This window comes from Bos indicus, chromosome 19, assembly GCF_029378745.1.
Source record: "Bos indicus isolate NIAB-ARS_2022 breed Sahiwal x Tharparkar chromosome 19, NIAB-ARS_B.indTharparkar_mat_pri_1.0, whole genome shotgun sequence".
NCBI classification, from domain to species: domain Eukaryota; kingdom Metazoa; phylum Chordata; class Mammalia; order Artiodactyla; family Bovidae; genus Bos; species Bos indicus.
In genome coordinates this window covers 14894169-14917182 of record NC_091778.1, presented here as the reverse complement: position 1 = coordinate 14917182, position 23014 = coordinate 14894169, and the positions used below count along the sequence as shown (strand labels likewise).

The following is a 23014-nucleotide window of genomic DNA, read 5'->3' as shown; positions in this document are numbered from 1 at the left end:
TCCATCACCAACTCCCGGAGTTCACTCAAACTCACATCCATCGAGTCAGTGATGCCATCCAGACATCTCATCCTCTGTCGTCCCCTTCTCCTCTTGCCCCCAATCCCTCCCAGCATCAGAGTCTTTTCCAATGAGTCAATTCTTCGCATGAGGTGGCCAAAGTCCTGGAGTTTCAGCTTTAGCATCATTCCTTCCAAGGAAATTCCAGGGCTGATCTCCTTCAGAATGGACTGGTTGGATCTCCTTGCAGTCCAAGGGACTCTCAAGAGTCTTCTCCAACACCACAGTTCAAAAGCATCAATTCTTCGGCGCTCAGCCTTCTTCACAGTCCAACTCTCACATCCATACATGACTACAGGAAAACCCCCCACCACTTCATGGGAAATAGATGGGGAAACAGTGGAAACAGTGTCAGACTTTATTTTTCTGGGCTCCAAAATCACTACAGATGGTGACTGCAGCCATGAAATTAAAAGGTGCTTACTCCTTGGAAGCCTCGTATCTGAGGTTATTGATATTTCTCCCGGCAATCTTGATTCCAGCCTGTGTTTCTTCCAGTCCAGCATTTCTCATGATGTACTCGGAATATAAGTTAAATAAACAGGGTAACAATATACAGCCTTGATGAACTCCTTTTCCTACTTGGAACCAGTCTGTTGTTCCATGTCCAGTTCTAACTGTTGCTTCCTGACCTGCATACAAATTTCTCAAAAGGCAGATCAGGTGGTCTGGTATTCCCATCTCTTGAAGAATTTTCCACCGTTTATTGTGATCCACACAGTCAAAGGCTTTGGCATAGTCAATAAAGCAGAAATAGATGTTTTTCTGGAACTCTCTTGCTTTTTCCATGATCCAGGGGATGTTGGCAATTTGATCTCTGGTTCCTCTGCCTTTTCTAAAACCAGCTTGAACATCAGGAAGTTCATGGTTCACATATTGCTGAAGCCTGGCTTGGAGAATTTTGAGCATTACTTTACTAGCGTGTGAGAAAAAGCAGCTATAAAGCTCGACAAAACCACTTCAGCCTTCAAATCAACCTTAAGGCATACAACAGTCTGAGAAAAGTTTATGTTTGAAAAGCTGCTGAAATTCCATAAGAACAGTAGGCATCTGTGGTGTTCTTGCCAGGAGTATTCCTATTCCTTGCCCTCAGCTTGGTTGGCATGGAGGTTGTGCTGCTGTGGGCATGCCCTGAGGATGGGTGTTGCTGTTACTGCAGTTGAAGGGAGCATATTCCTTTTGAGCAGTAGATGGTACCCTGCTCCCAGTGACGATCCCTGCAGCAGACGAGAGAGGGGGGCCGCCGGCTCTCCTAGCTTGAGGTGTGTTGTGGTTGGGGTAAGCATATTGCTGGTTGAGGCTGCATGCCTGCACAGAGTAGGCGTGATAAGGCTCATCAGAAAGCGGAAGCCAGGACATAACCAGAAAATGTCCTGAACTTTGAATGTGCTACTCTACTGCATACATGGACACATGGACGGAAAGCAAAAGCCTTACTGGCTTCAGGCGTTTGCGTATAACCACTGCCTAATTACTGCCTGATTAAGTTTTACAAGTAGAGAAGTAACCCCTTAGAAAGGAGGCTCAAACATAAAAACATGCACAATAAGAAGAAAATGAACTGAGACAGTAATGACTAAACTTTTGACAGAGCCAGATCTCACAGATTTAGCTCAGGCAAATGATTAAACCAAGAAAGAAAAACCAGTGAGCAAACATTGGTAACAGCGGCAGTCTTCATGGGTGAAAGAAATCAGAATCCAGAGTTGCTACAATAAATTATTTAGTATGTTAAAAATCATGAGACATGAAATGGGCAAGTGTAGGCCATATTTAGGAAAAAAGAACACAAACTGTCTCTGAGCATTTAGATGCCGGATTATCAGACAAAGTGTTCAAAGCAACTTTCATAAATGTATTCAAAGAACTAAAGGAAAACATGTTTAAAGAATTTGTTAAAAGTATGACAACAATGAATCAATAAATAATATTTTCAATAAGGAGAGAGAAATAAGAAGCAAATGTCACCAGAGGATGTACAGATGGCAAATAAAGATGTGAAAAGATGTTTTAAATCATTAGCTGTTAGGGAAGTACAAATTAAGACAGTAAGATATTAGTAAACAACTGTCAGAGTGCCTAAAATAAAAATAAGTGACAACCCCAAATGTTTGCAAGAATATGGAATAATTGGATCTTCTGTGGGTAGTTGGTGGGAATGTAAATGAATGTAAATTGTTTTTCAGCCAGTCTGGAAGATAATATGGAAATTTCTTATAAAACTAAATATTTGTCATATTATCCAATAGTTTCACTCCTAATTACCTATAAGAAATGAAAGCATATGTTCCCATAAAAACTTGTATGTGAGTGTTCACAGCAACATTATTCATAATAGCTACGGAGTGGAAACAACCCAATACCCATCAATTGATAAATGGATAAACAAAATGTGGTAAATCCACAAAGTGGAAAGTTTTCTATAAAGCGAAATGAAATATGGATACATGTTACAACATGAAAGCATTATGCTAAGTGAGAGAAGCCACACATGATATCATCCCATTTATATATCCAGAACAGGCAAATCTATAAAGACAGAAAGTAGATTAGTCATTGCTTAGGACTGGGGAGTGGTTTGAGGGAAATAGGGACTGACTGCTGCCGAGTACAGGGTTTCTTTGGCGGGTGCTGAAAATGTTCCAAAATGGACTTGTGATGATGGTTCGCAACTCTGTGACTGTAAGGAAAACCATTGAATTATATACTGTAAATGGCCAAAATATATGGTATGTGAATTCTGTCTCAATAAAGTTAAGGATTTTTAAAATGGGTGTATGATCCATACACAAAAATTAGTTGCATTTCTATGTACTAGCTAGCAATGAGCAAGCAAAAAAAAAAAAAAAAAAACTTAAATAATTTTATTCAGAATGGCATCAAAAAGAATAAAATACTTAGGAATCAATTGAACAAAAAAGCATAAGACTTGTACATTAAAATTGTTACATTGCTGAGAGAAATTAAAGTCTGCTGCTACTGCGGTTTAGTCACTTAAGTCATATCTGATTCTTTCTCAGCCCCGTGGACTGTAGCCCACCAGGCTCCTCTGTCCGTGGGATTTCCCAGGCAAGAACACTGCAGTGAGTTGCCATTTCCTTCTCCAGGGGATCTTTCCAACCCAGGAACTGAACCTATGTCTCCTGCTTGGCAGGTGAATTCTTTACCCCGAGTCCTCTGCCTTGCAAGGTGGATGCTTAACCACTAGAGCACCAGGGAAGTTCCACAGCTAAACCTTTTTATATATAAAAAGGTTGATCCTCTTCTTCTTCTTCTTTTTTTTTTTTCCCAATATTCATTTATCTGGCTTTGCCATCTTAGTTGTGGTATGTGTGGTCTTCCATCATCATTGCTGGGCTCTTTGGTTGCAACATGAGAATTTTTAGCTGTGGTGTGTGAGATCTAGTACCCTAGTATGTGTGTGTTTGTGTGTGTGTGTGTGTGTGTGTGTGTGTGTGTGTGCTTTTTGTGTCAGACTCTTTGTGACCACCTGGACTGTAGTCCATCAGGCTCCTTTGTCAGTGGAATTTCCCAGGCGAGAATACCGGAGTGGGTTGCCATTTCCTAGTTCCCTGACCAAGGATCAAACCCAGCCGCACCTCCCCCACCCCCGCCCCCCCAGGTTGGGAGTGTAGAGTCTCAGCCCCTGGAGCAGGAGGGAAGTCCCTAACAGCAGACTGATTTTCCAAAGAGGTACATCCCTGATGCAAGATTTCTTTGCTTGGGAAAGCCCCAGCGTAAAAACACTGTCTCCCAGCGTGTGCTGCAGTATAACTCAGACTGCCTTGCAACGGAGCCAGCTAAATGCATCACTGTCTGCCGGATAAACTGCTACGTCATCCTTGGTGCTTGGCATGTTTCAATGCTGGGGTCAGTGTGGGCTTCTAGTTGGATTTGGTGCCAGGTATGTGTCTACTTTGGACACTCTCTTTTCATGTTAGATTAAAAATGAGGGTGCCTTGAATTTGGAGGAACGAATGTGGGAATGTGGCCTTTTATTTCTTGTGTTCTCACATTATAGGAAGATGGTGGGCAGCATCCGTAAAAGATGAGAAACACTAGCTTTGTTTTGGAGCTGGGTGTGCCCTGTTAGCGTTTGGTTGTTTTAGAAAGATCCCTTTGGTGAAGGGAAGCACAAGCTTGATTCCCGAGAGTGCCTCTTTAGTATATTTTTTTATATAATCAAGAGCAAAATAACCTGCTTTTTTTCTATATGCCATTCTTTGCTTTTTGAATGTTGAACTTAACAAAGGCAGAGAGTGATTCTCTTCTGGAAAGTGCCTGCATCTAGAGACCCTTAGATGTGTGTAAAAATTAAGCTGCTTCTACATCTGTGGTCACTGTAATTGTTCTGAACCAAAGGCTTCAGTGCTCTTTTTTTTGAGACTTGTTATCCTGAAGAGAGATCAAGATAGGAGGATTCCTCTGCATCTGCTTCTTTAAAGGAAAAAGTAAACTTTACTGACTTTATCAGACGTTAGCACAGTGTAAAAGGAGTGATGCAGAGTTCAGAAACCAATCCAGGACTTCCTCTTTTTTTTTATTATGACTAATGGTCATATTGAGTGAGTGGCCTGATTGAGTCTTTTCACCTTGGGTCACCTGAATGTCCTAACATCAAGGTTTATCTTAATAATTTATCTTCTATTTGATTTTTATCTGTGTTCCAGATCATTTGTGTACTTCTGTTTTGAAGGGTTTTCGTGGAATGTTAATAGATTCGCGGCATAGTTGCATCAGATAAGAGTTAACCATTTGTATTCAACATTTCGGTGAGAAGGAATTTTTCTGTGGTGCCTGAATCAGGTTAGATGTGACTCTGGTGAATTAATACCATTCCTGAGGACTTGGCTCAGGAAATCATGATCTTTTCTGCCATGACAAGGGAGCAGTATTTTCAGCATCTACTTAATTAAAAGCTAAAACAGGATACCATTTCCCTTTCAGTCACCATTTCTTTATTTAAGTGGTTTATCGCTCTGTGGCAAATGAGCATAACAATAGATGTGTCCCCGTGGCTTTTAGGCAGGGTTTTTCTCCCCTGCTTAAACGCCGGGTTAGACCTGTGTCTAAAATACTTGTCTGGGCCCCTTTACGTTTCTGTGACTTTTATCCACATCCTCTCTGTTATCCTGTTTGTGCCAGCTCCAGTCTTATTCTCAAATTTTAGTGAATAAGATCTTAGATTTTTGTTGTTTTTAAAAAAGGTGTGTGTACACCACTACTCTGGCCTTAAAATTAGAGTTGTGACCCCCACTTTATTCCAAGTTCCTCAGTGGTGGCGTGTCTCGTCCTTCTGACCGGCTTGCTTTCCCTCTTGACCTGCTCTCCCCCCGTCTTGGAGTCTGAAACTCAGTCTTACTTGTTGTGATTGGGTCTCAGAAATCACCTGTTCTTTCCTCCTCCCTCTAGATTTCCTGACCCCATTATTTTCTGGGCATAGCTGTCCTCATAAGCTTGGTCTTCTCTTTTTGCCCTGAGCCTTCCCTGTCACGTGCCCCTGGCAGCCTGGAGAGGCCGCGGAGCCTCTCTAGTGACCGTCAGAAGAAAGTGACCGTTGTTAAAGCACTTTTGCTGCAGCTAAGGCGGAAGCTGCTGAGATCTACTTTAGAGTTATACCTGCTTCTATATTTCTCCCCCTCTCTTCTCTGTCCCCTTGGGAAATCAGCTGATGCTGTGTGGGAGCCCAGTGTAATGGGGGGGGGGGGCAAACAGGAGGGGAAGTATGGAGATTGGGGACAGAGTAGACAAAAAGACTGTGGTTTGAGGCCATGAGGAGTACTCTACTCTGACTGAAGCAGGTCCAAGAAGTAGGCAGAAGGCACAGTATCTTTTGTCCTCCTGGGTTTTAAGCACCTGCAGCGGGAGGACGAACTCCAGCTTGTGTTTACAAGGCCGACAGCTGAAGAGAAAAACCTCTATTCCTTTGCCATCTTGATATGGAGGGTTCTGCGGAGGAGAGTAAGGAAATGAGATATTACATGCTTCAAAGGTAAGTGTTAGAGGGCCCTATCTAGGCAATATATGCCTTTTAAAAGCAGTAAAGGCGTTGACAGCTAAGCCCTGGAATTTATGGGCAATCTGATTTGATGATTTTTTTTGTGGGTCTGTAGGAAACTCTTTTTTTTCTTAAGGAAATGAATTAAAAATCTCATGTTTGCTCCTGAATTTCTGAACCTTTATTTTACACTCAGAATTTGAACCAAAGATATCCGAGACCACGTGTGACATTGTAGCTATGTTGAAAGCAAGCACCCTTGCACAGACTTTGCGAGCTGCTCCCTGGATAAGGGACCTCACTCAGTCTGTGCCAAATGTGTTCACTGGGCTTGGCTGGACTTTGAAGAGTGAAGTCTTTTCATCTATTTTGAAAGAAAATAGCAACTCTGGATAGTAGGTAGCATCCTGTCAAAGGTAGTTTTGCAGAAAACTTTTTTAGACTCTGTCTCTAGGGCCAGTAAATGTGCCCTCTGCTGTTGTCCTGGCATCGTGTGAGAGTGGGCAGCCAGCCTGGAGTTGTTGTGGGTGCCAAGGTGTCCTGCCTTGAATCTTTCTGCTTCCTGCTCTTAGAACTCAACCTGAGGAGGAAGTGAATCAGGCCTAGTTGGCCTTCTTAAGACTTCTCTCTCTCTCTTTTTAATGTATTTATTTGGCCCTGTTGGGTCTTAGCAGCAGCTCGCGGGCTCTCTCTTCTGGAGCGTGGGCTCGTTGTGGCGCAGGTTCAGTAGGTGCAGCCACTTCAGCAGTTCGACACGCAGACCCTCTAGTTGTGGCGCCGGGGCTCCGGAGGGCCCAGGCTCAGCAGTTGCGGCCGCAGGCCGAGATGCTCCACGGCATGTGGCATCTTAGTTCCTCAGCCAGGGACCGGACCTGCCTCCAGTGCATTGGAAGGTGCACTCTTAACCAGTGGACCACCACGGAAGTCCCCTCTTTCAGACCTCCTGCAGGTCTGTGCCTCTCCAGCAGCGGGTCGACATGGAAGACCTCAGTGATCTGCTTGGTGGCAGTCATTAAATGTCTCTCTAGTATCTCATGTGTATGTTTGTGTACTTATTTCTTTTTGCATTCCAGAGTTTTTATTTTGAAAAATGAAAATTGAATAAACCCTGGCAAATATAGAAACAAATGAAAAACACCAATTTGGCAAATGTTGTCTTTAAAATAATCATCCTTTTTTCCTCTTTACTTGGCTTCTTCCACCTGTTGCAGGATGAAGCAAGCATATCTTCCACTGAGAGTCAAATAAGTAAAAAGCAACTGGTATATTTTATATATACAAATTATACATTGTTTTATATATATGACTTTCTATCATGTTTTATATATTTTAATAAATATAAAATGACTTGTATTTGTCTAAATATAAATATATAATATTGTTATATATATAAAATAGACATATAAGCAATACACACATATATTAATTTATTTAATATTTTATTATTAATTTATTTATTTTAATTGGAGGCTAATTACTTTACAATATTGTAGTGATTTTTGCCATACATTGACATGAATCAGCCATGGGTATACTTGTGTTCCCCATCCTGAACCCTGCTCCCACCTCCCTCCCCATCCCATCCCTCAGGGTCATCCCAGTGCACCAGCCCTGAGCACCCTGTGACTGACGATCTGTTTCACATATGATAATATACATGTTTCAATGCTATTCTCTCAAATCATCCCACCCTCGCCTTCTCCCACAGAGTCCAAAAGACTGTTCTTTACATCTGTGTCTCTTTTGCTGTCTCGCATATAGGGTCATTGTTACCATCTTTCTAAATTCTATATATATGCGTTAGTATACTGTATTGCTGTTTTTCTTTCTGACTTACTTCACTCTGTATAATAGGCTCCAGTTTCATCCACCTCATTAGAACTGATTCAAATGCATTCTTTTTAATGGCTGAGTAATACTCCATTGTGTATACGTACCACAGCTTTCTTATCCATTTGTCTGCCTATGGACATCTAGGTTGCTTCCATGTCTTGGCTATTGTAAACAGTGCTGCGATGAACATTGGGGTACATGCATCTCTTTCAATTCTGGTTTCCTTGGTCACACATATATTTATATATATATTTATTACACACATCCATACACACACAGAGTTTTATTCTGTTTTTCTGTGGTTAAGTACAGTAGGCCATCTGTCCATTTTTTCAAGGGGACGTTCTTCCTGGAGCAGTCTGTCCTCCAGTTTTAACAGTCGTCTAAGAGAATTCCCTTCTCTTTTCTTCTGTGCTATTTTTTGCATTCCTTGTCTCCCTTTTTCTTGGTTTACTTCATCTTTTTGAAAGACAACATTCTATAAAAGCTTTGTGAGAAAAGGTAGGTGTGAAGTAAAGATTTTGAGGTCTTCTGTATCTTTCCACTTTATCATCTTGTTTTTAGCATGGTGCCTAACTTCTGGTTATGGCTATATGAAGGATCCCATCATTAAAAGTAATATATATTTCTGTTTTTTTCCCTTTTTTGGTTATAAGTGACCCTCAGAACGTTCCTTTGCTCTCTAAACTATTGATTAGACCGTATGATCAGTCCCTTCACCACCTTAATTTTATCAATAAACACTTTGCTTCCCTTATTGTCTTATTCTTAGACAGTTCTTTATTTATCCTAGGTTTATACCTTCTCCGTCTCTTTCTCCCTAAGAAACTGAAAGCTAATCTCTAGGGACTGTGTGCGTGTGTGTGTGTGTGTGTGTGTGTGTGTCTGTATGTTTTGCAACTCCTTTCTTGTTTATTTTTGACTAAGCTGGATCTTTGTTCCTGCATGCAGATTTTCTCTAGTTGTGGCAAGCAGGGGCTGTTCTGGCTTCTCATTGCAGTGGCTTCTCTTGTTGCAGAGCATAGACTCTACAGTGTACGGGCTCAGTAGTTGCCACTTGTAGGCTTAGTTGCCTTGCAGCATGTGGGATCTTCGTTCCTTTACTAGGGGTCTAACCTGTATTCCCTACGTTGGCAGGTAGATTCTTAACCCACTGGACCACCAGGGAAGTCCCAATACCATGTATAGTTTATCAAAGAAAAAGTGAAGCTTAGCAAGGTTGTTTGGTGAAGATGTGGAATTTAAACGCAGGCTTATGCTGTTTCCCCTGCTATATAATTTAAAGCACCATTAATTGTTAGAGGCATCATTATTGTATGTACCACAAGAAAAAGAAATTCTGCCACTTAAATAAAGCACACCATCAATTGTAAGATACATAGCAATTTCAGAGATTTTAAAAAGCTAAAAAAAAAGTGTGTTATCATAAGATCAATGAAATTTGTTTTTTTTAATGCTGCCTCATAAATAAATTGTTTTTGGAATTGTTGATTTTGAAACATCTATGGAATACCCAACTAAAGCGTTTTGTAGGCATTTAAAAATGTGGAGTTATAGCTAGTAAGAAAGACGGAGGCTAGAGATAACAGAGGTGCAGGTCCTCTGTGTGTCAGAATCATAGTTCAGAAGCAGGCTGGCTAACTGTTTATTTTTTAGTTTTAACAGTCTCTCTGAGTCTATTATTATTATTAATCCCAGGGACAGAGGAGCCTGGTGTGCTGCTGTGTATGGGGTCGCACAGAGTCAGACATGACTGAAGCGACTTAGCAGCAGCAGCAGCATACCATCTCATTTTAATCTATTCTTTGCCTCTCTCTCTGTGATGGTGTCTGTTGGTAAACCTTAATATTGCCTTTTATTATTCAGGAACACTTTTTTACGCCCCCCCTGAAATTTTCACAAGCAGTGATCATTTTCTTTTTCTCTCTTCTGTTTAAAAACTGTGTGGTCTCCCAGCATGCAGTTTCCACAAGGGTACAATAGGAAGTACACTTTCAAGTCTGGGCAGTGAAAAGCAGGTCTCCAGGGGAGACAGATGATGTGAAGAAATCTCATCTGTAGACTTTCGTGATTTCTCTATTTTTACAGATCCAGCATGTCTGGCTTGCACCTAGTCAAGCAAGGTCGAGACCGAAAGAAAATAGACTCACAGCGAGATTTCACTGTAGCCTCTCCAGCAGAATTTGTTACTCGTTTTGGTGGGAATAAAGTGATTGAGAAGGTAAGTTACAACCTGCTCAATTATTTTTTCAAAAGCCCATGAGATTTAATGCCTCGATTTGTAGTCTAGATTTGCTTGAAACTGGCATGTGGCTTGAATTTCTGAGACTGTGCAGAATTATCCTTTCTGCCTCCCTAGCTTTATTAAGTAATTAAATTAAACGATTAGATAATTTCACTATTTTCTGAAATATGTATTTACCACTGATAATTTGATCATAACTAAGCAAGAAGGTGAAGCAGTGCCCATAAGTTGCTTTTAGAAAGATTTCAAGGTTTTCCTAGAGTTGGGCTACACTGATATGAGAGGGTATGAGAAATTGATTAGCTTGTGGGGTGATGATGGGGAGGTCAGTGTCATTGAATTGGGATTTAGAGCTAAAGGAGTGGAGAGAGTTTCAGAAGAGAAGGCTTAAACAAGTTTGATACACTGTAACTTATGGATCCCACCAGAAATTTGAGATATTTAGAGGGTATGTTGCTGCTGCTGCTGCTAAGTCACTTCAGTCGTGTCGGACTCTGTGTGACCCCATAGATGGCAGCCCACCAGGCTCTCCCGTCCCTGGGATTCTCCAGGCAAGAACACTGGAGTGGGTTGCCATTTCCTTCTCCAATGCATGAAAGTGAAAAGTGCAAGTGAAGTCGCTCAGTCGTGTCCGACTCCTAGCGACCCCATGGACTGCAGCCTACCAGGCTCCTCTGTCCATGGGATTTTCCAGGCAAGAGTACTTAAAGTGATTATAAGTATTTTGAAACGTGAGCAAATCTGAGTCACTTTTATCCACATCGTGTCAGAGCTGAGAGATTGACTTGGTTGCAATAGCTTACAGTGATTAAAAGTTTAAAGGGTGGGGACCTGTATTCCCACTCCTAAAAGTATTGCTTCAGCAGTGTACTTCCATTAGTCTTCCAATGAGGATAGATTATGTGTCTCCTCACCTCTGTTATCCATCCCAAATTCCCTAACTATCCCTCCCCCCACCGGCAGCCATAAGTTTGTTCTCTAAGTCTGTGAGTCTCTTTCAACTTATAAGACTTGAGGAACTGATGTGTCCCTTCAGGAAATGAATTAAGAAAGGAGTAAGTTTTAGCTGGCGCATATTTTGGACTTCCCAGGTGAGTCAGTGGTAAAGAATCCACTGCAGTGCAGGAGACACAGGTTTGATCCCTGGACCAGGAAGATCCCCTGGGGAAGGAAATGGCAACTCACTCCAGTATTTCTTGCCTGGGAAATCCAATAGACAACAAAGCCTTGTGGGCTACATTCCATGGGGTCGTAAGAGTCGTACACAACTTAGTGACTAAACAACAGCAGCATTGAAGTATTTGCTTTGCTAGCATCTTAAAACATCCCTTGACCGTGCAGGAGTTGGTTCTTAATTGTCTAGACCAGCTATACAGATTCCTAGTTGAAACTCTGGCATTTCAGAGAAAGATGTACAAAAATGTTCTCTTGTCTTTTCCTCCATCTTTGCCTGCCTTTTCCACTTTTCTTTGCAATTCCTATCCCCCAACTCTCCCAGGTTCTCATTGCCAACAATGGCATTGCAGCTGTGAAATGCATGAGATCCATCCGCCGGTGGTCTTATGAGATGTTTCGAAATGAACGTGCAATCCGATTTGTTGTCATGGTCACACCTGAAGACCTGAAAGCCAATGCAGGTAAGTTATTAAACATTAAGAAAGCAGCATCCTCAAACGTAAAACATTGAATGGCACAACCTTTAAGGAAGAGGATGTCAACTTGGGGGATTCAAACCCAAGGACTTGTCTTTTAAAAAGTGTCAATAATAGGCGTAGACCAGGATTGTACTCTATGTAGCCTCAACATAAACTCCTGTTTCTAAGTAAAAATGGGTGTTAATTTAACCAAAGTGTTGATTTGGGTTTTCAGTGTTACTTGCTAAGTCACATTCTTATAGCGTGTGTAAGTAGAAAGGCTTGGAAGGAAGTGCCCTTTCCCTTATGAACTGCATTGAATTTTAGAGAATTTCAGTGTTAAGATTCTTTTTCCCCTTCCTCCTGGGAATAGAGACCTCTTAGGACCCAAATAAGTTTTACTCTGTAGGCTCTTCTGCATATTCTTTCTGCTTAGATGACCCTCCATCTGAGAGTGGTAGGTTATTGTAGATTGTTGGTATAGTTGAAAGATTGTAGCTAATACTTCTGCTTCATACTTAAAAAAAAATTTAATTAATTATTTTTGGCTGCACTGGGTCTTCATTGCTGCACGGGCTTTTCTTCAGTTGTGGCAAGCTGGGGCTACTCTGTAGTTGTGGTGTGTGGGCTTCTCATTGCCATGGCTCCTCTTGTTGTAGAGCACGGGCTCTAAAGTGTGTAGGCTCCATAGTTGTAGCTCTCGGTCTCTAGAGTACCCGGACTTAGTGGCATGTGGACTTAGTCACTCCGTGTCATGTGGTATCTTCCTGAACCAGGGATCAAACCTGTGTCTTTAAAGAGTTGTCTTTAAAAACTCATTTTGGTCTTATATGTACTCTCTGTCTTGAGACAATGATATTAAGACTATTCCTAAGGCAGTAAGGGTTATAATGTTATCTTTAGAAAAAGAGAAGGCACCAGTTGATTGGAAAGCAGATGTTGTTCATTTAGATTGATCCTTCAACATCTTTGAGCTGCAGTCTTGTATCTGTACAAGGAAAGTCATGTCTGTTTCACTGGATAGTTGTAAAGAAGAAGTTGTCTATAATAAATGTAAGCTACCTTGCATGATTTCTTTTTCCATATTTCTATTTGGTACTCCTATTAATTCATGTATTCATTCACTCAGTGAGCATGGAGACCCACAGTTTAATACGCTGTGATCTTGCTCTAGGAAACGAATAATTTCAATGCAATGAGGTAAGTGCTATAATAGGAATATGTACAGGGTACTATGAGAACACAGAGATGAGACATCTTAACTCTGGTCCCTGCTCTTGGGTTAAGAGTTAAGAGGAGTTAACATAGTTAAGAGAGATTTCTGAAAGTGGTTATGTCTACCCAAGAATGAGTAAGAGTTAGTCATACCAAGGGAACATTTCATGGAAAGATGGGCCCGATAAAGGACAGAAATGATATGGACCTAACAGAAGAAGAAGATATTAAGAAGAGGTGGCAACAATACACAGAAGAACTGTACAAAAAAGAGCTTCACGACCCAGATAATCACGATGGTGTGATCACTACCTAGAGCCAGACATCCTGGAACGTGAAGTCAAGTGGGCCTTAGAAAGCATCACTATGAACAAAGTTAGTGGAGGTGATGGAATTCCAGTTGAGCTATTTCAAATCCTGAAAGATGATGCTGTGAAAGTGCTGTACTCAATATGCCAACAAATTTGGAAAACTCAGCAGTGGCCACAGGACTGGAAAAGGTCAGTTTTCATTCCAATCCCAAAGAAAGGCAATGCCAAAGAATGCTCAAACTACCACACAGTTGCACTCATCTCACACGCTAGTAAAGTAATGCTCAAAAATCCCCAAGCCAGGCTTCAGCAATACGTGAACCGTGAACTTCCAGATGTTCAAGCTGGTTTTAGAAAAGGAAGAGGAACCAGAGATCAAATTGCCAACATCCACTGGATCATTGAAAAAGCAAGAGAGTTCCAGAAAAACATCTATTTCTGCTTTATAGACTATGCCAAAGCCTTTGACTGTGTGGATCACAATAAACTGTGGAAAATTCTGAAAGAGAAGAGAATACCAGACCACCTGACCTGCCTCTTGAGAAACCTATATGCAGGTCAGGAAGCAACAGTTAGAACTGGACATGGAACAACAGACTGGTTCCAAATAGGAAAAGGAGTACGTCAAGGCTGTATATTGTCACTCTGCTTATTTAACTTGTACGCAGACTACATTATGAGAAACGCTGGGCTGGAAGAGGCACGAGCTGGAATCAAGATTGCCAGGAGAAATATCAATAACCTCAGATATGCAGATGACACCACCCTTATGGCAGAAAGTGAAGAGGAACTCAAAAACCTCTTGATGGAAGTGAAAGTGGAGAGTGAAAAATTTGGCTTAAAGCTCAACATTCAGAAGACGAAGATCATGGCATCTGGTCCCATCGCTTCATGGGAAATAGATGGGGAAACAGTGGAAACAGTGTCAGACTTTATTTTTCTGGGCTCCAAAATCACTACAGATGGTGACTGCAGCCATGAAATTAAAAGACGCTTACTCCTTAGAAGGAAAGTTATGACCAACCTAGATAGCATAGTGAAAAGCAGAGACATTACTTTGCCAACAAAGGTCCGTCTAGTCAAGGCTATGGTTTTTCCAGTGGTCATGTATGGATGTGAGAGTTGGACTGTGAAGAAAGCTGAGTGCCGAAGAATTGGTGCTTTTGAACTGTGGTGTTGGAGCAGACTCTTGAGAGTCCCTTGGACTGCAAGGAGATCCAACCAGTCCATTCTGAAGGAGATCAGCCCTGGGATTTCCTTGGAAGGAATGATGCTAAAGCTGAAACTCCAGTACTTTGGTCACCTCATGCGAAGAGTTGACTCATTGGAAAAGACTCTGATGCTGGGAGGGATTAGGGGCAGGAGGAGAAGGGGACGACAGAGGATGAGATGGCTGGATGGCATCACCGACTCGATGGACGTGAGTCTGAGTGAACTCCGGGAGTTGGTGATGGACAGGGAGGCTTGGCGTGCTGCAATTCATGGGATCGCAAAGAGTCGGACATGACTGAGCGACTGAACTGAACTAGAGGGAAGACAAGGGTATTACAGGCAGAAAGAATATATATGCAAATATTGGAAGGTGTGACACAGAGGTTATCTGGAAACTGCAGATAGCTTATCTATCTGACAAGATCTAGACATGACCTAGTATTTGTCAAGGATGGTCTTGTTTTTCATCCTTAAAAGCATGGACTTTTTAGGTATGTGTGTGTGCGTCTGTGTCTGCATGTATATCAGACATTAAAGATTTGCATTTTAAGTGAATTAGTTGTTGTTTTTCACAATTCAAATGTTGAAGAGCGTAATGAACTCCTTCCCATCTGTTATCCAAAATCAACTTCTTTCAGCTATACTTATACCTCCTCTCTCCTCCAAGCATAATCTCTAAAGCAAATATTTATTGCATCTGTAAATATTTCAACATGCATCTTATCCAAAAGATAGATACCTTTAAAATATATGTGTAAATAATTGGATGATTCAGGTAGCAACTTGAAAGATCTGTTTGTGGAGGGTAATACTGGAGGATATGAAGACTGGCAAGGTTTTGGACTCTCAGTTTGGCTTCATATGAAGCTTCAGGCTTTAATTCCTGAATCTTAGCTAAACTCCTTATACTTAACCTGTTGGCCTCAAAAATATTGGACAATTGCACCTCATTCCTGTAGTAATTGGTTACATACTCTTATTTGGAATAAGCATGATGAGCACCTCTCCACTCAGCTCTATTCATACAGTCACAGATAACTGTGCCAAAAATCAACAGCAGAAGAAATACAAAGAGGCCATCCCAGCATTAAGAGATATTCCTATTAGTTGAAGTAAACCAAATGTTCTCTCTTGCAGCCAAACCATTTTCCACCAAAAACTGAATTGTATGTAAACAACTAATGTCAAACATCCACTATAAATTTTTGACATAAAATTTCAGCCATCATAATTTTAATATCCAGTATTGAAATGCAAAAAAACTAATGTAAGTTGAACTTCTTTTAGATTAAGTTCTATTAATATTGTAGATGTTATCAAATAGTAGTTACTAATGGACAGAATAAATAAAATACTGTATTACCATATGGCAAGTATCCCTCCAAAGAAAAGCAGCAGTGGACATTTATTATCTCACAGTTTCTATAGCTGGGTCTTTGACTTCCGGTTATCAGGCCGCCATCAGTGTTCGAGTGGGGCTGCCGTCCCGTCTGAGGCTCAGCCTGGGATAGGTCTGCCTTCAAGCTCACGTGGTTGTTCGCAGCACTCAGTTTTCCGTGGGCTATTGGACTGAGGGCCTGAATGTGTCTCTGGTTGTTAGCTGGAGCCTGCACTTGGCTCCTTGCCACGTGGGCCATCCCCAAATGACTTCCTGCTTCCTGCAAGCCAGCAAGGAAAAGTCTCCCAGTGAGATGGGCTCCATTCTTTTTCAAAACGTTTTATTTTTATTTTTGGCTGTGCTAGGTCTTCGTTGCTGTGCAGGCTTTTCTCTAGTTGTGGTGATCAGGGGCTACTCTCTTTTGCAGTGCACAGTCTTCTCACTCTGTGGCTTCTCTTGTTGCAGAGCACAGGCTCTGGAGCTCGTGGGCTTTAATAGTTGCAATTCCCAGGCTTTAGAGCACAAGCTTAATAATTGTGGCACACAGGCTTAGTTGCTCTGCAGCTTGTGGGATCTTTCAAGGGACATGGGTTCCTTCCCTGGTCTGGGAAGATCCCATAAGCCATGGAGCAATTAAGCCCAGACTCCACAACTGCTGAGCCAGGGAGCCTTAGCTACTGAAGCCCGCATGCCTGGAACCTTTGCTCTGCAGTGAAAGAAGCCACCTCAATGAGAAGCCTGCACGCTGCAATGAACAGTAACCCCAGTACCTGTAACTGGGAAAAGCCGGCATGCAGCAACAAAGACCTAGCACAGCAACCAAATTCCACCCCCAAAAAGAGTCTTTTTAAAAAATATGGTGGAGATGGACCTTGAGCAAATTAGTTAACTGCTCCAAGACGTAATTCCCTATAAACTGGATGCTCATAATACCTATTATAAAAAGGATTACTGAGTATTAAATAAAGTAATGTATATAAAGAGCTTAGTATAGTCTTTACATTGTAGCTGCTCTGCCACAATTACTTCCAGAAAAGGAAGAAACATCAGGTCACAGATTTGAAAGGGGATACTGTGCCCCCCCGCCAAAAAAAAAATAAGGAAAGAAGTTAGCTTTTTAAGTATCTTTCAAATCCGTAGTATCCTGAACATTTCAGATAAACAAATGTTTTTCAAGCACTTGACAGACTCCTGTAACTCACCTTTCCTGTTTAGCAAGTCTACAAACCCTCCAGTCTCTCCCCGGTTTCCTCATTTTGTCCCGGCTTTATATCAGGAAAGGGGCCTTCTCAGAATATAGTGCAAGTTAAAGATGAAAGGTGTCATAGAACTTTTTCTCCGAACAGAATAATGGGCCTCTCAGTGACACGTCACCCTTAATATAGAGATCATAATGACTCTTCAAAAAGCTGACACAGTGAACTGTTTGGCAACTGCTGCTTGGTGTCAGAGCTTCCTGAGATTATCACATTTTAGTGCCTGTGACTTAACAAAGAGCCTCCAAATGAATGGTTCTGGAAGTTATCCCACGAATGTAGTTTGTCCCATGCTTACATATGATGGTACTTGTCTTCTGTGTAGTTTTTGCTCTGATGTTACATTTCTGAAAATAAATTTTAATTATTGGTAATGTGCTTGTGTTTCCAGAATACATTAAGATGGCGGATCACTACGTGCCCGTGCCAGGAGGCCCCAACAACAACAACTATGCAAATGTGGAGTTAATTCTTGACATTGCTAAAAGGATCCCCGTGCAAGTAAGACATGCCAGCGTCTCCTTGAAAACCAGATTCAGCCTTTTAAAAAAAAAACATTTTTTTTTTACTGGAGTATGTTTGATTTAAAACGTTGTGTTAGTTTCTGCTGTACAGCAAAGTAAATCAGGTATCCACAGACATATATCCACTATTACGTTTGTGTTTTGGAGAATAAAACGTATTCTCAGTTTTATATCAGTTGCTTCGTTTGCAAATATTTTCTCCCATTCTGAAGATTGTCCTTTCACCTTGCTTATGGTTTCCTTTGCTGTGCAGAAGCTTTTAAGTTTGATTAGGTCCCATTTGTTAATTTTTGTTTTTATTTTCATTACTCTAGGAGGCGGGTCAGAAAAGATCCTGCTGCGATTTATGTCAAAGAATGTTCTGTGTTTTTCTCTAAGAGTTTTATAGTGTCTGGCCTTTGGTTCAGGTCTTCCACTGTTATTTAGATTCTTTCCCCATATAGGTTGTTATAGATTATTGAGAAGCGTTCCCTGTGCCAAATTCAACCATTTTACAATTAGGCACGAGGGGATAGCCAGTGAAGAAATTTTAATTTTATATAAAGCATCTTTTCTGAACCTCGATAAGAGCCTTTATATGGTATATACAGAGAGGGAAAAGAAAGATGAGAAGAGTGAAATGAGTCACCATAAAGTAAACATCATCTAAACAAGAGGTTTGTGAGGGTCTTTCAGAGATTATTCTATCCATTTCACCTTCAAACCTCCCACTAAGTGAAAGTTACCTATTTCCAATGAAATACTCTTAGTCTAGAACCACAGTAGTGTAGAAGGAGGTTTTTTCTTCTCTATCACATTGTTGTAGAGAGTTTAGGGTAAGTGTCTTAAAGCCCAAAGAGGAAAAAAACTTGACATTTGTATGGCAGTATAACCACTAGATATAAAGGTGGAGTTGGGTGGCCAAAGTAATGCAATCTACAAAAAAAAACCCAGCATGTCTAGAAGAGGCTCTGTAGAGTGTAGTTGAAAGGTATGAACTGACTTTCCTGAAGCGCAACAGTACCAGCTGGATCTTAACATCAGTTTCAACTTGTTTTTGACGTCTTCAGAGGTTTTACCACAGTCGACTGCTTATTGTTGTTCTGTAAAAAGTTGGCCAAGAATCGGGCATAAAAGCTGAATTAAGCATTAGGCTGCTATGGCACTGTTGTACCTCATGAAGTACAGCCAGTCTTGGTTAGAGAGGAATACAGTTGCATCGTGTTCTTTTTACTACGAATTTTAAGAATGAATCATATTGTGTTCCCTTGTAGGCAGTTTGGGCTGGCTGGGGTCATGCTTCTGAGAATCCCAAGCTCCCAGAACTTCTCTTGAAAAATGGCATCGCCTTCATGGGTAAGCCTTTCTGACGTACTCTTCCTGTTTTTCTGTTTCACTCTGTCATTTTGGTCCATATTCCCCCTCTATATTTTGCTTTTCTTCTGTTTAACACATACTAGGCTTTTATTTTTCATCACGCACTGGGCTTTTATATTCAACAATCAGTGTGCCCTTAAATATGAATCAGTACCTTCACATTTAAGCATATAGGTTATAGTCCTGTAAGTGAGGGTTATTTCTTCTGACTTTTCTGCTCTCCTATAGAGAGAGAAAAATCAAGGTTATATGGTGGTAAGTGTTTCTGTCTTTGTCTCAACAATGATGATTATGCTTTGTAAAGCCTATTAATGATAAATCTTCCTTTTGGGTTTCCCTAAGTCCAAGGAGAGTATAATATTTTAGACTTGAACCCCAAAACTTTATTGTCCTTATTTCAGGATAATCATAAAAAAAGAGAAGACTTTGTTAATCTGGTAGTGTTGGATCATGAAGGATGATTTGTCAGGGATTGAATTCAGCATATATTGACATATATTGAATTCTCTCTGTGTGTAAAAATCTGCTACATTAGGTTCTATAAAGGATACAAAGATGAGCCAAAACACAGCAGTCCCCGTCATCAAGTTTCTGATATGGATAGTATGCGATGCGGGGGGTACAAGACAAATACAAAAACAATTATATGAAAGACAAAATACTTGGGAAAGAAATGAGGCCAAAATGTTACAGTCAGGGTTCTTTTCTTGTTTTGTTTTTAGGTCCTCCAAGCCAAGCCATGTGGGCTCTGGGGGATAAGATCGCATCTTCCATAGTGGCTCAAACTGCTGGTATCCCAACTCTTCCATGGAGTGGCAGTGGTAAGAAATTTTATTTCTTGTTTGTATCTTAAAGTGCAGAAAAGCTCAGTAGGGTATTTGGGACTGTGGCTGGGGGCTTAGGCCTGCTTTAAAATGTATTAAATATTTGACAAGAAATAGAATCCAAGTTGATTGATTGGTAGCTTGTATCTCCTGGCTTAATTGCTGTATCTATGATTCTATCATGTCTTAAGCATATGCGTGTTGTCAGGCCCAAGAGCCTCTTCCATCTTTGTCAAGGGGAGTGCTAACCTTTGCTCCTTTCATACAACATCCTATCATGTCGTAAGAATGTAAATTTTGTACAAGGTTCAGAGACACTAAACGGTAATGTAAATGATCTTGGGACTTAATTTGGAAAAACTCTGAGGAAATTCATCTGCTTCTGTGGATTCAGATCTATGCTAGGATAGGTCTTCCTAGGCTAGGATCTTCCTCAGAGATGGTCTTCTTAGGTGGAATAGGCCTTTGAACTTGCCTGGGCGATGACTGAAATCACTAAGAAAAAGCTAAAACCCACTTACTTAGATATTTGCCTGCTAGTATTTTCTTTCTTTCTTTTTGTTTATTCAGTCTTTATATTTTGAAAATGTTTATATTGGCGTATAGTTGATTAACAATGTTGTGTTAGTTTCAGGTGTACAACAAAGTGATTCAGTCATGTGGATCCACGTATATAGTCTTTTTGGCCAGTATTTTCTTAATGTGAGCCCACAATCTGTTGACAGTTTGTTTTGCCTGTTTAATACCATTCAACCACTCATTTGCCCTGAAAACTGAGGTCAATAATCAACCTTTCTTCCAAGCATGCAGAAGCCTGAATTTTTTCTAAAAATGATTTATTCTTGACAGATCCCTTAAAGAGTGCCATGTGGATTATTAGAGCTGTCAGTATTAAGAACTTCTGTTTTTCGGTCCTCAAGCACAGGGAGCAGACACACACTAAAACCTCTTACAAATGGGAACTACCGTTGTTTTGAGTCTAAACAGATTTGAACTCTTGTTACTCTGGCTCTCCAGGGGAATTGCAATATCCTTTCCAGACCTGCTGGGTCAAACAGTTTAAAATAAAAGGTTGAGTTTGTTCTTGTTTGAATGGAGAGGCTGTACCATTCCCCTTGTGGCTGAGTACAGGGACAGTCAGGAAGCTTGGCGTCATGACTCTGCTGAGGCCAATAAAACCGCCATTTCCATTTCCAAGGGCTCATAAAGATTGAATTATTTCTCAGACCTCTGGCCCTGGAGCAGGCCTGAACACACAAATCGAAGATCCTTTGCTTGCTGAGTTTCTGTGAGAAGTCTGGCATGCTTTTTTTTGTTTGTTTGTCTTGTATTCAGGTCCTTGCGTTTCTGTTTTGTTTTTTTTTAAGTTGCTGCCTATTATCTCTCTTGACTTTTTCCAGCATCAGAACCCAAGTGGCCAGATGTTGATATTAGGTAAATCCTGCTAACTCCAAGGACTGATCAGGGTTTTATGGTATTCTTCTTTCTCACATCTACCCTCAAGTTTGAATAAATATGAAAGCATTTTAAAGAAGGTGTAAGAAGAAAATCGACAAGAACAGAAATTCTTGTAGCTGCTTTTAAGTCACTGTTATCTGTTGCAGGTCTTTGTGTGGACTGGCACGAAAATGATTTTTCAAAACGAATTTTAAATGTTCCTCAGGAACTATATGAAAAAGGTTATGTGAAGGATGTGGATGATGGGCTGAAGGTAGGTTACTAACTCTGGGGTGTGATCATGTTCAACGGACCAATTATAGTCCCAAATATGGGGATTTGGAGCCTGGTTTATGATATATACCCATGAGAGTGTTAGGGTTGTAAGACCAGGAGATGTAGTTTATGTAATAGAACGAGGAAGTGACCTACGTTTCACAAAAACAATTTAAATTTGTTTTGAAGCAAGCCACTCACCTGGACAGAACACTTCTTAGGTGGTTAAATCATAGCTTTAAGGAGGTCCTGATTCTTTCTCCACCACCTGTTAGAGTGTGTGTGTGTGTGTGTGTATGTGTGTGTGTGGGTGTGTGGTGGAGTTAGGGGCAAACCGCTTTTTTGCCCCGCTTGAGTTCAGAACCAAGAACCCTGGCAGACAGAGATCAAAATGTCAGCTTTAATACGAACAGATATGGTGATGAAAATGTCCTAACTGTGCAGCAACAATCAGATTCGTAAAGTGAACATCAGTTAAGCAGGCTCACTCACTGGTTACTGGCAATGTGAGTAATCACAGAGACGGCTTTTGCCATTTAGTTTATTGTATGACTGAGAGCTGAGAAAGAACATGTGTTCTGTGTAGTGGGCTGATCTCAAAGGGGAAAAGGCTGAGCTATACATGCTCAGTTTCTCCTTCCAAACTGACAGATCAGAGTTCATTCTTTTTGCTTTGGAGAGGAGTGAGGGAGGGAGCTGATAGAGGCTGAAACTGTTCTTCTAATTATTGTCTGTCTATGTAGAAACATGCACCGAAGCAAAAGGAGATCTTTTCTTCAACAGTATTTTTTCTTTCCTTCACAGTCCCCTCCAGTTATTTCTCCTTTCACTTTTTAACTAGTTGGAAGTGTCAGTTATGCCACCAGGGAGATGATCAAAGAGCTATATTTTAGAAAAGCAAGCTACTCATGTTTGACTCATCTGCAATAAATTCAAGAGGAATAGTGCATATTCAACTGATTTTGCTCTGTTGCTTGCATTTCAAGTTAAGCATCCTGTAACCTCCTTAATAGGAAGAATTAATGTTTCCAATTGAATTGCTGATGTATGTCCTATTTGCTATAATTTGCAAAAGAGTAGAAACCCTTTGTAGGGAATTAGCTATATTGCTTATCAGTTAAAATTTCTTTTTTTCCTGGTTATAATATAAACGTAAAATTTTTGCCAGCCTTTTTTGGTTCATAGATTCATTTAATGACAGTCTTTATTAATAGGTTCCCATAACTATAACTGTTACGATAGTTATGAAATTAGGGTCTTACCATATATATTGTTTTTATAATCCAAGATTTCTTCTTCCTATATATAAGAATTTTCCTTGTGGCATTAAAATTTTTCTGAAATACTTTAAATGGATGACCTGTGTCTAGAACTTATGTATTTTAAAGGCCTGCCTTGTTCTTATATCATGTGGGCTCTCCTATTTTTTAGTCTTTCCCACATTTGTGCCTGCTT

At 40.7% G+C, this 23014-nt stretch overlaps 1 protein-coding gene and 1 non-coding gene across 8 annotated transcripts in view; one reads left to right on the top strand and one right to left on the bottom strand.

Moving 5' to 3' along the window:
- ACACA (acetyl-CoA carboxylase alpha) overlaps nucleotides 1-23014 on the top strand; it is a 286531-nt gene that overhangs the window by 85059 nt on the left and 178458 nt on the right. For 6 of the 7 annotated variants that reach the window (XM_070772628.1, XM_070772626.1, XM_070772625.1 and 3 more), the window contains 6 exons: nucleotides 9980-10112; nucleotides 11635-11773; nucleotides 17534-17643; nucleotides 18920-19001; nucleotides 19745-19843; nucleotides 21451-21557. In XM_070772628.1, coding sequence (XP_070628729.1) covers nucleotides 9980-10112; nucleotides 11635-11773; nucleotides 17534-17643; nucleotides 18920-19001; nucleotides 19745-19843; nucleotides 21451-21557 — 670 coding nt within the window. Of the gene's footprint in view, nucleotides 1-5984; nucleotides 6053-9979; nucleotides 10113-11634; nucleotides 11774-17533; nucleotides 17644-18919; nucleotides 19002-19744; nucleotides 19844-21450; nucleotides 21558-23014 lie in introns of those variants that run through there. The other variant, XM_070772630.1, reaches the window with a different exon arrangement.
- On the bottom strand, nucleotides 19990-20117 carry LOC139177879 (U6atac minor spliceosomal RNA). Its single transcript, XR_011562344.1, has one exon. It is a non-coding gene; the product is annotated as a U6atac minor spliceosomal RNA (small nuclear RNA).